Below are 12,175 nucleotides of genomic sequence, written 5' to 3'. Positions count from 1 at the left end.
ACAGAAACAGCTGGTGGGCTAAGTTTGGCTTGAAGAACATAGTTTGGCCTGCCCTTTGGTACAAGAAAATGAGCCGAGGGTGGGAGCTAGAAGGTCACTCAAAGTGAAGCATTGTCACTGACTTGCTATGTTACCAAGAGTCTTTTTCCAGCTCTAAGCCTCTGTTGAATCATCTATCAAATGGCTATAATGTATCAGTCAGATGTGTCATGATATTATGTTTAATAGGCCAGGGAAAAGATGAAGTATTGTCATCTCTCTGCTCCATTAGCCGAATGGATCTGCCTCCACCTCACCCCACCTCCAGCCAGGTCATGTCCTTGCTCAGAAAGTCTGCTACAGGTGGCAGCTCATTTGGGGTTGGAGGTATCACTCTCCAGAGTTGTTTGTGTTCTTGCTCTGGCTTTGTAACCTCCAGCGCCAAGTGACCCCGTTTCATAAGCAAGCCAAGCACAGGAGACAACGAGGAATTCCTTCCTTTCCACCATCCAGTCATTTGGCAGGAGGCTACAGTTCACTCAACAAAGTGATGTGGCTGCGGTGGCTGGTGGCCAGCTTTGAAGAAGACTTTGGGCCTCAGAATGGGACTAGAGTTAGGAGAGGTGAGCTTTGAAGCTTCCTGAGAGCATTCATCTATGGCCCCTATTTGCTTGGAACCCCAGGCCACGTTGCCACAGCTGGAGCCCAGAGGTGACTTCCTGCACCAGAGGCATCACTGGCTCTCTTTTGAGCCATCATTTCCATTTATCTGCTCTGACTTCCATAAGATTTTACTGGAAGCTTTGGCATGTTATCACCTTCTTGTTCCCTCTGAAGACCATCAAGGCTTCTCTCTGTGTCTGGCCATCTTCATCTCTCTCTTCTCTCCACCCTAATATCCCTACCTCCCTATTGGCCTCCCTTCTCTTTCTCAAATGCATCTTTATCCAGAGCAAGACAAGATCTTGATGGTCCTCTGTCAAGCTTCTATCTCTACATCCTCATAAAACCAGCTCTAACCAGGATTCCCCATGCTATTCTCGAGAATCATCCTCCTCACTCTTCCTCAGCTCCCTCTCAGGAGATCATCCTCCCCAAAATCTCTGCAAAAGATCCACCTCCCCTTCTGTGGTTCAGGCTGAGAGGTGGTGTCTCTGCAGATCCCTAATAAAGCAATGCAAGACAGGGGCTAGGGATCTCATGGCTTGTTCTTGCTATAAAAAGCCCTTTTTGGGAAAAATAATAAAGAAAGAAACCAGCCAATCCCTTTTCTATGCCATCACCTCTTCTTGGTGATTTTTCAGGGAAGGAGTGGGCGAGTTGCCATGGCAACAGATGCAAGAGCTTGTCTCTGTAAAGAAGGGACCTTGATAATTTTTTTTTCTCTCTCTCATTCTCTCTTTCAGTTGTGTATGTGTGTGTGCTGCACACGCCTGTGCCCACTCCAAGAATTTTTTTTAGAACTAAAGAAGTCCTTCTTTTCTCTCAGTTCCCCAAATATGGAATGATGGAAAACCACTTACTCCTGCAGGGCCAGAAAGATCCAGGATGGATCAAGGGAGGGGGGAAATGTTAGGAGAGGGGGAGAAATGTTAGATAGGCCTCCCTTCCTCCATGCCTCTATCTAGTGATTTTCATGTGACGAAAAGGACAAATGCTTGGGGCTCAAAGGTTAGAAAGGGAGGAAGATGCTGGCTTAAGGAAGGTGAGCAAGAGCTAGACAGTGCAAGAATTTTTAAAGTGGCATCAAAGAGGGCAATAGATGGTGCATTGAGGTTGGGAATGTTTACATAGTCACAGGTGAGAGACAAAGCCATAGGACCTCTCTCTCACTCTCTCGTGCACACAAAGCTGCAGACATATAAATTCATACAGACACAAACATGTAACTACATGCTATGTAGTCACAGCCATTATGAACATAGATGCAAGCATAGACAAAGACATACAGATACAGAGACAGACACATAGCTACAGAGATACATGCAGACAGATATGCAGATGCATATACACACAGATTCAGACAGACACAGGCTCGGATGCAGACACATAGACATCCAAACATAATGAACAGTGAAAGGGGCAGATGGACACACACAGACACAGACACACACACTCCTGCACAGTCTAGCTCTCTCCTTTTGATTGCCTGAGCATCCCTGAACACTGGTGCCTGCCCAGGAATGATGCATTCTCCTAGTGAGTTTGTCTGAATGGCTCTTGCTCCCCTCTCCATGCCATATACACATTCCCCCCCCAAAGCCCCTTGCCCAATTCATTCTCTTGCCCACTTTCCCACAGCCAAAGGGCTCTGATGCCTCCCCCACATCAGGCATCCAATTCTTTAGCCTGTTCTGCTACCGCCTGCCGCTGGGAGGGAGCAGGGTGACTCAGCCGGGCCAGGATGACTCACACTGGCAGTATTTTTAGCAGCGGCCAGGAGCTCTCTAGCGTGCCAGCCGCCCCCCTCCTCCTGCTTGCTATTTCGGAACCGTCACTGGTGATATAAATAGCTCCTCTCCCACAGCCTGAAGCTGCTGCCAAGCTATTTTTGGTTCTGCACAATTAAAAATAGCTTCACGGAGGTGGGAGGTAAGGGAGGGTAGGAGCTGGCCTGGGGAGAGGACACTTTGGGGCATAAAGAGCTTCTCAACTTGACTCAGAGTGGGAAAACTAGGATGAGAATGAGCCCTTCGCTGCCTCCCCCACCCGACGTTGTCCCCTTCTAGACCCTTCTTCCCTTCCAGACTACCTTCTCCTTAACCCTATTCTCCTGGAAAAATCCAAGGTCTCTTCCCCTGAACCCAGGTCTCTCTCTCATACTTACTTTACTCCTAAACCCAGAAATATTGTCCTCTGTAAGAACCTCCTGAATATTCTGCCTCAGGGGAGATTAAAAGGGCTAAATGGGGCCTCACCCTGAGATTTGTGTGGACCCAAGACCTTTTCTTTATGTCCCAGGCAAACCATCACCAACATGATTTGCTGGGTAAATCTTTCAGGACCATGGACAGCGGCCGCTGCCTGCACAGCTCCCCTGCTCAGCTTACTGCAGGCCGGACAGGGTCCAGCCAGTACACCTGTCAGCACAGAGAAACCAAAACCAAAACAGACAAACAAAACTGACTCAGATTCATTGCCATCGGGTCTGAACTGACTCACAGTTGCCTCTCCAGCTGTAAACCACACTGGAGGAGACCACCCATCTTTCTGCCCAGGAGTAGCTGGTGGATTTGAACCACCTGCCTTTGTGTTGGCAGTGCCATTCCTTATCCACTAGACCACCAGCGCCCCCTTCAGAGAGGAACACTTCGTGGTGTCCTCCAGCCAGGGCTTATGACATCAACGAGTGAGGAAGACAGGGGTGATGCTTTGGATTTTCATCCAGGAAAAGGTCCTAAAACCTGGGGCTGTCCAGATAGAAGTGGGGAGGTGGGGTATCTCAGGGAGCCAGAGATGAAAGTGACAGCAGAGATGTCCTTCCTGAAGGAGCCACTTCTCTGTGCTCCCGGTCCAAGGGTTAGAGGCAAGGGTGCCCAGACCCGCTCCCCTTTCTCCACATCAGTCATACCACTGAGCACAGGGTGGTGGAAGTGGGTGGCCCAGCTGCAGCCAGAGGGCACCGGATATGGCCTCCAGCCGTGGACCCCTCTTTTCAAACACCCTTCTCTTTGCTGCACTCCCACCCCCACGCCCTCTTTCTTGCGAACATCTTTTCCAGAATTCAAATGGAGAGTTTCTCGACCTCATTTGTTTTGTTTTCCTTGAGGTCAAAGTTCATCTCCACCCTTCTTGAGGGACTTTATAGGCTTCCCCACCCCACGCCCCCCCAGCCTACCAAATGAGATTTCCAACAAAGCGGCCCCCAGCCCACCTTTTTCTTTAAGGGGGTCGTGGAGGAAATAAAAACATGTCCCAACCCCCACAGAAAGTAATTGTTTGTAGTGAGGATAGAAAGACAAAGGCGATGGACAAAATAGACTCAGAGGAGGAAGGATGAGAAGCAGGGGAGCTAAGACTTGCGGGCTGGGGGTGCACGTAGCAGAGCGACGCGATGCTGGCTGGGAGGAAGGGATGTTGGGGAGAGCTGGAGACGGAGGACAGGAGCGAGGAGTCCCAGCGCCCGAGTGGGGAGGGGCGGGGAGGGCAGTGATTAGGGGTCTCTGGTAGGTGCGGGGGTCGTGGGGAGCCCCGCTCGCTGCCCGGCTGCCTCCCCATCCTCCCGCCCGGGCCGGTGGCGGGGGAGCCCCCGGAGCGCTGCGGAGGCTGCAGGCCCCGCCCGCCGCCGCCGCGCCGCCGAGGATTCCTGCCCTAATATGGAGCTGGGATTCCCCCGGCCCCGCCCCCGCCCCCGGCCCGCCAGGAGACGCAGGCTGGCGAGCGGGTGGGGGAGCCGCTAAATCTGGGGCTGCAAACGGGGAGGGGAGGGAGGGATGCTCGGTGCAGGGATAGACCCTCCCCCTACCCCCACCCCCCGTTCCTGCCTCAGTTTCCCTCACCAGTGGCTAACGTTTACGCATGAAAGGGAAAAGAAAGAATCAGTGCAGACCATGGCGTTGGTGTTCCTGTTCTGGGCTGTGGAGGGAAAGGACCAAGGTCAAGTCCAACTTCTCCCTCTCCTCCAAGACCCTGCTTGCATCCCATCTTAAGACTCAGGTCCCTCCTGGTGTAACCCCTCCTGTCAAATCGATAAGACCTGGTTTGGGCATGGGTCAGGCGGGGTGGGGGATTTGATTTTTGAGAGTGACCAGGGGGGTCCGAGGGTGAGTGGTCCCCAGAGGGGAACCCTGCCTGTGACCTGCCTCCCAGATTCTAGGGCAGATCCTCCCGCCTTCTATGTGCGTACATGACCTTTGTTTGGTAAATATTTGGGGGAGGGGGATTTGCAAACCATCTTTATCCCCCTCAGACAAATCCATGTTAGAATCAGCATTTTCCCTGCATTCACAGACTCCACCGCCAGGGTCTTCAGCCCTGGCCCTGGCCCTTCCCTCAGCTGGACGTCGTGGGACACCAGGGTCCCCCGCCCCCTTTTCAGGCCTCCTCAGGGCAAAGCCCGCTCTGCTCAGCTCGCACCAGCCGCGGCCCCCTCCGCAGCCTCCTTCCCCCCCCTTCCAGGTCCCCCTCCCGCTCCTGCTCGACGTCACGAGGTGACGTAGGAAGCTGGGGAGGGAGGAGGAGCGTCCCCCCTCCCCAGCAAGTGGCTCCCGCTGCAGCCTGCTTAGTCCAGCCTCCCGCTTTCCCGCCCCCTCCGTCTCCAAAGCGAGCCCCCCACGCCCGGCAGGAGCTATATAAGGCGGGACGAGGCAGGCAAGGGGGGCAGCACAGCCGAGCGGAGCCCAGGAGAGGAGAGGAGAGGAGAGGAGAGAGCTTGAGCGAGACTGGAAAGCCAGGCGGAGGAAGCTACCAGCGGCGCGTCGGGACGGGAACGCAGGTGCTGGGGCGCCGAGCCGGAGCTCTGCGGCCAGCAGTCATGTACCGCTCCACCAAGGGCGCCTCCAAGGCGCGCCGCGACCAGATCAACGCTGAGATCCGAAACCTCAAGGAGCTGCTGCCGCTAGCCGAGGCGGACAAGGTCCGGCTGTCCTACCTGCACATCATGAGCCTCGCCTGCATCTACACTCGCAAAGGCGTCTTCTTTGCCGGAGGTGAGCATCCAGGGCTGCTGGAGACCCGGCAGGCACGGGGACAGAGAGGCTGGGAGGACCCGGTGGGACCGCTGCGTGTCTTGGGCAGCGTGTTGGAGAGAGACTAAGAGACAGGACTTTTACCCCGTGTGCTCTACGGAGCTCACCTGAGTTCTGGATGAGATTTAGAGAGGCAGGTGCCAGGGGTCTGGGAAGACAGCAACCAGCACTGAAGGGCTCCGTCTCTGCGAGCACAGAGGCGCCTCAGGAGTCTGGGAAAGCCTGGGAGTTACAGGGATGGAGCCGCCAGAGCCTGGGGAAGTGCAGCATGCTTTCCTGAAAGGGCTTTAGCAGCAGGGTTTGGAGCGCTGTCCGCGGTGCTGAACTCCGCGTGTTTGCGGTAACTGTCCGTGGTGCTGACTGCCTGGATGCGCTCTCCGCGGTCCTGAAATTCAGGGCTGCCGACGTGCCGGCTGCTGTTAGAAGTGATCTGAGTTCTCTGGCTAGAGCGATCCAGCAACAGGTTCCCGGGCCAAGAGCTGCGGGCAGCGGGTCAACAGGTGTATGCAGAGGCAGGTCTTTGAGAAATTCCTCTGGATTCTGTGGAACTCAGGCTGTGCTTTCTTCACCTCTGCTTTCCCTCACAATCTTAATTCCTGACTCTCTCGTCTTCTTGTCCTACAGGCGCTCCTCTGGCAGGTCCCACAGGACTTCTCTCAGCTCAAGAGCTTGAAGACATCGTGGCAGCGCTTCCTGGCTTCCTTCTGGTGTTCACCGCTGAAGGGAAGCTCCTGTACCTGTCTGAGAGTGTGAGCGAGCATCTGGGCCACTCCATGGTGAGTGTTAGGATCTTCTCAGCTTAGGCTGGGGTGGGAGCAATGAGCTTTACACCTCTTCAGATCTGAGAATTTCTGGGTAGAGAGGAATCATCCCTGCAAGAGGCTTCGGGTCAAGCACTGACTTTTGCTGCCTTCACTAATGGCCATCCTCCCTTTCTTCTCTTCAGGTGGACTTGGTTGCCCAGGGTGACAGTATCTACGACATCATTGATCCAGCTGACCACCTCACTGTGCGCCAGCAACTCACCCTGCCCTCTGCTCTGGACACTGGTAAGGACCTCATTCTAACTTTTTCAGTTCACTGTCTCTCTGCTATCCAGTTTCTCCCTAGCTGCCATCTCTCAGCCACTCACTCTCTTGCCTATTTTTCTCTTAACTTACCTAGATCGCCTCTTCCGCTGTCGCTTCAACACCTCAAAGTCCCTAAGGCGCCAGACTGCAGGCAATAAGCTGGTGCTTATTCGAGGTCGATTCCACCCTCACCCACCTGGAGCCTACTGGGCAGGAAATCCTGTATTCACAGCCTTCTGTGCTCCTCTGGAACCAAGATCCCGCCCCGGCCCTGGCCCTGGCCCTGGCCCTGCCTCACTTTTCTTGGCCATGTTCCAAAGTCATCATGCCAAGGACCTGACTCTACTGGACATCTCTGAGAGGTAAGCTCAGAATCCTCAGACCCCAGGGAGAAAGGCTTAAGAGGAGGGGATCCCCAGATTAGGGAGCATCAGGGGCAGGGAAAATTGTGTCTAGAGGGGCAGATATCCTGGGGGCGAGTGAGGTATCTGGATATCTATCAGGGAAAACAAAAAGCTGACCTCACTTTTTCCACCTTCCCAGTGTCCTAATCTACCTGGGCTTTGAGCGCAATGAACTGCTCTGTAAATCATGGTATGGACTGCTGCACCCTGAGGACCTGGCCCATGCTTCTGCTCAACATTACCGCCTGTGTGAGTGTCCAGAGAGGCTGGGGGCAAGACAGGGAGTGGGGGAAGGGCATAGAAGTTAATACTAGGAGTGGGCTGGGGTCAAGATTGATGATGGCGGAGAGGGACCAGAAGCCAGTAGTTTGGGATGTTACAGGGTGAGCAGTAGAGTAAGAGTCAAGGTGGGAATAGACTCAGAACTGGAAGACACTGAATGGTGAGGTCAGGGTGGGGGGCTGAAGATTGCAAGTTAGAGTAGTCAGAGGAGGAAATGTTGCATCTATCTCAGCCCAGTGGAGAGATGAGCAAGGGGAGAGGTTAGGTGACGTTGCCCAGTAGCCTTTAACTAACTCTGTCTTCTTTCTCCTCAGTGGCTGAGAGTGGAGATATTCAAGCAGAAATGGTGGTGAGACTGCAGGCCAAAACTGGAGGCTGGGCCTGGATTTACTGCCTGTTGTACTCAGAAGGTCCAGAGGGCCCCATTACTGCCAATAACTACCCGATCAGGTGAGCTGCAAGGCAGGGCCTGGGGGTCGGCATGAAGGAGAAACAAAGCAGGCACTGCCCTGGGAATGGACAACAAACGCTTACTGGCTGCCTCCTCTCTCCTCTCCAGTGACTCAGAAGCCTGGAGCCTCCGACAGCAGCTGAACACTGAAAACACGCAGGCAGCCTATGTTTTGGGCACCCCCACGATGCTGCCCTCATTCCCGGAGAGCATTCTTTCCCAAGAGCCGTGCTCCAGCCCCAACCCACTCTTCACCCCAGCACTGGGGACTCCCAGAAGCAGCACTTTTCCAGTCGCTCCTGAACTGGGTGTTGTTTCAGCATCCGAAGAGCTTTCCCGGCCCCCCAAAGAACTGGACTTCAGCTACCTGACATTCCCTGCTGGACCTGAACCTTCTCTCCAAACTGAATTGAGCAAGGACCTTGTATGCACCCCACCTTACACGCCTCGCCAGCCAGGAGGCTGTGCCTTCCTCTTCAGCCTCCACGAACCCTTCCAGACCCATCTGCCCACTCCATCCAGCTCTCTTCAAGAACAACTGACTCCAAGCACTGCAACCTTCTCTGAGCAGTTGACACCCAGCAGTGCAACCTTCCCAGATCCTCTAACCAGCCCACTGCAAGGCCAGCTGACTGAAGCCTCAGCCAGAGGCTATGAAGACCAGCTGACTCCCTGCACTTCCACTTTCCCAGACCAGCTGCTGCCCAGCACTGCCACATTCCCGGAACCTCTGGGAAGTCCTACCCAGGAGCAGCTGACACCTCCGAGCACAGCATTCCAAGCACATCTGGGTAGCCCCAGCCAAACTTTCCCAGAACAGCTGAGCCCCAACCCCACCAAGACTTACTTCGCCCAGGAGGGATGCAGTTTTCTCTATGAGAAGTTGCCCCCAAGCCCTAGCAGCCCTGGTAATGGGGACTGCACGCTCCTGGCCCTGGCTCAGCTTCGGGGTCCCCTCTCTGTGGATGTCCCCTTGATGCCAGAAGGCCTCCTCACACCTGAGGCCTCTCCAGTCAAGCAAAGTTTCTTCCATTACTCTGAGAAGGAGCAGAACGAGATCGACCGTCTCATCCATCAGATCAGCCAGTTGGCCCAGGGCATGGACAGGCCCTTCTCCGCTGAGGCGGGCACCGGTGGACTGGAGCCTCTTGGAGGGCTGGAGCCCCTGGACTCTAACTTGTCCCTGCCAGGGGCTGGCCCCCCTGTGCTCAGCCTGGAACTAAAACCTTGGAAATGCCAGGAGCTGGACTTTCTGGCTGACCCTGATGACATATTCCTGGAAGAGACGCCTGTGGAAGACATCTTCATGGATCTCACCACCTCAGCCCCCAGTGGGGAATGGGGCTCGGAGGGTCCTGAGGCAGCGGGCCCAGGAGGGGCCTTGTCACCTTGCAACAACCTGTCCCCAGAAGACCACAGCTTCCTGGAGGACCTGGCCACATACGAAACCGCCTTTGAGACAGGTGTCTCAGCATTCCCCTACGATGGGTTTACTGATGAGTTGCATCAACTCCAGAGCCAAGTTCAAGACAGCTTCCATGAAGGTGAGTGCAGCCACATCCAAGTGCTCCCTGTCCTACTAATAAGATGCTAGTCAATTCTTCTCGATGTAGTTCAGTTTTATTAAATGGGATGCACCACCTGCTAGCTGGGGTAGTGGTGATAATAGGAACAAGTGAAAACCTTAGTATGAAAGTTCTGGACAATTAGGCGCAGAAGCAGGGGTAGGGGAGGGAGGACAGAGTGCTAGAGACCCCTTAGGTCATGGTTTGTGATTCTTAATCTATGAGAGACCTAGAGTGATTAACTCTCCACTATTTTACACCCCTGAAGACAATCAAGAGTTGAATTTGCCTAAGGTCACCCAGAAAATTGATATAAGAGCATTAGGGGTCTGACCTGGTGTTCTTGCTCCTTAATGGGGCTACAAGGCAAGAGTCTAGCAGGGCTGGGGAGAGAATGAAGGGAAGTTCAGGCCCTGGGCCGTGGTGGCATCTCTGTCCACACCCAAACCTCGGTTAGTCACACTGTTACTCCATCTGTCCTCAGCCATAGACCCTCATGGACCCCCGCACGCCTTCCTGACCTTTCCCCCTCTCTCTCCCTCTCTCTGCAGATGGAAGTGGAGGGGAACCAACGTTTTGAATAAGTCTGTGACTTAACGTCGTCAAGTATGGCATATTGTCATCAAGACGTGGAGCCGCTCTCCACCCTCCCGAGACTGCTGGGGGGACTCTGGGGGCCAGAGGGGGATGTACTGATTCCCCAGGCCCCACAGAATTTCAGGGGGAGAGGGGAGGGACTGGGAGGGGAGCTTCTTTTTAAAATCAAGAGACTTCGAGCGATCCCAGTTTCCATTCCAATTGTATTCACTCGTAGTGAGTTTCCTTGAATGGGATTTCAAGGGGAGAATGGGGGAGTCTCTCTACCCCCCTGCGCTGCCCAATGGGCCCGGGCCAGTTCTCCACTCCTAGGGGCCAAGCCACCCCTGGGCCTTTGTGGGGGAAATGCAGGGCCCACTCGGCCAGCCTGTGCCCCAAGGGGCTCTTGACACCCACGTAGAATTCTCTACACACCAGTAACGGGATTTCAATTCCTATGGACTCAGCCGCCCCACAGCGGCTCTTCCTGTGACTTTTGTGCCCCGCGCCTGGGGTGGGGGGCGCGAAGAGACGCTACGTTCCTTTCCGATGGAGGAAGGCAGACCTGCCGTCACACATGTGCTTGCACGGGTGCGTGTACCTGGTGCGGGACTCACCCGGCCGCCAGGCCGCCTGGGCTGCCCAGAGGGCCACCTCGTGGTGCTGCGGTGACTTTGTAGCCAACTTTATAATAAAGTCCAGTTTGCCTTTTTGGTACCCTGGTGTCTTGCGTTGCCATGAACAGGGGAAGGGGGGGTCTGGGGTCAGGTTAACACGTCTTCATTCGCTCCCTCATTCACTGGTTCACTCAACATCTGCGCGTTCAGAGTGGTTGACCCGTGCTGGATGCTAGAGCATTTGGACGGGAACAGATCCTATCTCGTGTGTCCCCAGGTCCTCCTGTCCAGCACTAGAGGATGTCAGAGGCATTCTCTCACTTCTCCAAGCTTTTGAGGCCAACAGCTTTCGAGGAAGCTGAAGGGGAGGGAGAAGTGGTTTCAACTTTACTTTGGTCCTGAAGATGAATGACACTCCTCAGCACAAGTGCTTCACTCCAGCCTGATCCTTCAGCAAAGCAAGAGACTTCTCTTTAAAGTCTGATTCTGTCCTCGAAAAGTAAGCGACTTCCAATATCCCTGCAAGTGGCTTTTCTCTAACAAACTCTCATAGCCTTTATGCACTGAAATAAATACTCTGTGACAGATGAAAAGTGACCTGTCCCCACAGTTGGTGAGAGACACAGGTGGCCAATACACCTACATCATTTGCATCCAAGTCCTGGGCTTTTCATCTGCAGTAAATGCCCAGGAATCAGGCATCTAAACCATCCCCACCCCAGATTACCCAAGAAAGGTGTGATCTCAGCCACAGCTGTGGGGTAAGGATCCCCTTCCTTATGCAAAGGAGAGCAGACCCCAAACTTCTGATCAGGCTGTAACTTATTGGGTCAAGGGGAGAGTGTACAAAAAGTACAATTTCACTCCAAGCTTGAAGGCTCAGCAGAGCACAGGCAGGGTGCAGTGGGAGGGGGTAACAAAAATTAGGAGACAGAAAGATTTGGATTCAAATTGCCTCCATCAATTATTTGCTTAATGTGGTCACAGCCTTGAAGACAGGCAAAATTCCACACTTTTTATCCAAAGACTCTGTTAGCATTCGATGAGGTCTTTCCAAATTCCCTAGAAGAGGCCTTCTAGGGACAGATACTGTATCATGACAGATACTGCATAAGGCCATTATTGTAGAATGTGTGTGAGGATCCGGCAGTGGGGGAGCAAGGGGTGAGGATGGGCGGTGGGCGGTTAATCATAGCGTCACATCATTCCACTGGTGGAGGGAGGGGTGAGTAAAGGAAAGGGCAAAGATCTGGTGTAAAAAACAATGTATACGAACTTTTTAAGTAAACCCATATAAAATAAAAATTGTATTTTAAATTAAAAAAAAAAGAAGAGGCCTTCATACTAGTGAAGTGGTGAGAGAACAGAGAGGGATGCTCTTGAAGGGATGGATTGATGCAGACGTTGTCAACTGGGCTCAAAGAGCAGCGTGTATGCAGATGGAACAGGTGCCACCCCGCTATAGCTGGAACTCGTCATTCGACAACATCCATTAATAACTTTGAACATAGAACAGACCTAAGTTGATGAGCTGAATTAGAAGT

At 53.7% G+C, this 12,175-nt stretch overlaps 1 protein-coding gene across 1 annotated transcript; it reads left to right on the top strand.

Annotated features, from left to right (window-relative positions):
• Positions 1–5,271: 5,271 nt before the first annotated feature.
• Positions 5,272–10,731, top strand: NPAS4 (neuronal PAS domain protein 4). The gene is made up of 8 exons (XM_006893292.1): positions 5,272–5,627; positions 6,291–6,442; positions 6,613–6,715; positions 6,831–7,098; positions 7,280–7,389; positions 7,737–7,872; positions 7,982–9,417; positions 9,990–10,731. Exons 1-8 carry the CDS (start codon positions 5,453–5,455, stop codon positions 10,016–10,018), a joined length of 2,409 nt encoding a protein of 802 aa, XP_006893354.1. The 5' UTR covers positions 5,272–5,452; the 3' UTR covers positions 10,019–10,731.
• Positions 10,732–12,175: the final 1,444 nt, after the last annotated feature.

The sequence above is a fragment of the Elephantulus edwardii genome, unplaced genomic scaffold (assembly GCF_000299155.1).
Source record: "Elephantulus edwardii isolate Elephantulus edwardi_28Jun2011 unplaced genomic scaffold, EleEdw1.0 scaffold00126, whole genome shotgun sequence".
Lineage (NCBI taxonomy): Eukaryota > Metazoa > Chordata > Mammalia > Macroscelidea > Macroscelididae > Elephantulus > Elephantulus edwardii.
Note: the sequence above shows the minus strand (reverse complement) of the source record. Positions and strands in the feature narration are given on the sequence as shown.

What these genes read in the sequence shown, in the direction of transcription:
- NPAS4 (XM_006893292.1), top strand. Translation starts at nt 5,453, where the DNA reads ATGTACCGCTCCACCAAGGGCGCCTCCAAGGCGCGCCGCGACCAGATC. An exon ending in GCCCTCTGCTCTGGACACTG is followed by an intron (nt 6,716 to 6,830) that starts GTAAGGACCTCA and finishes TAACTTACCTAG; the next exon opens with ATCGCCTCTTCCGCTGTCGC. An exon ending in TGCTCAACATTACCGCCTGT is followed by an intron (nt 7,390 to 7,736) that starts GTGAGTGTCCAG and finishes CTTTCTCCTCAG; the next exon opens with TGGCTGAGAGTGGAGATATT.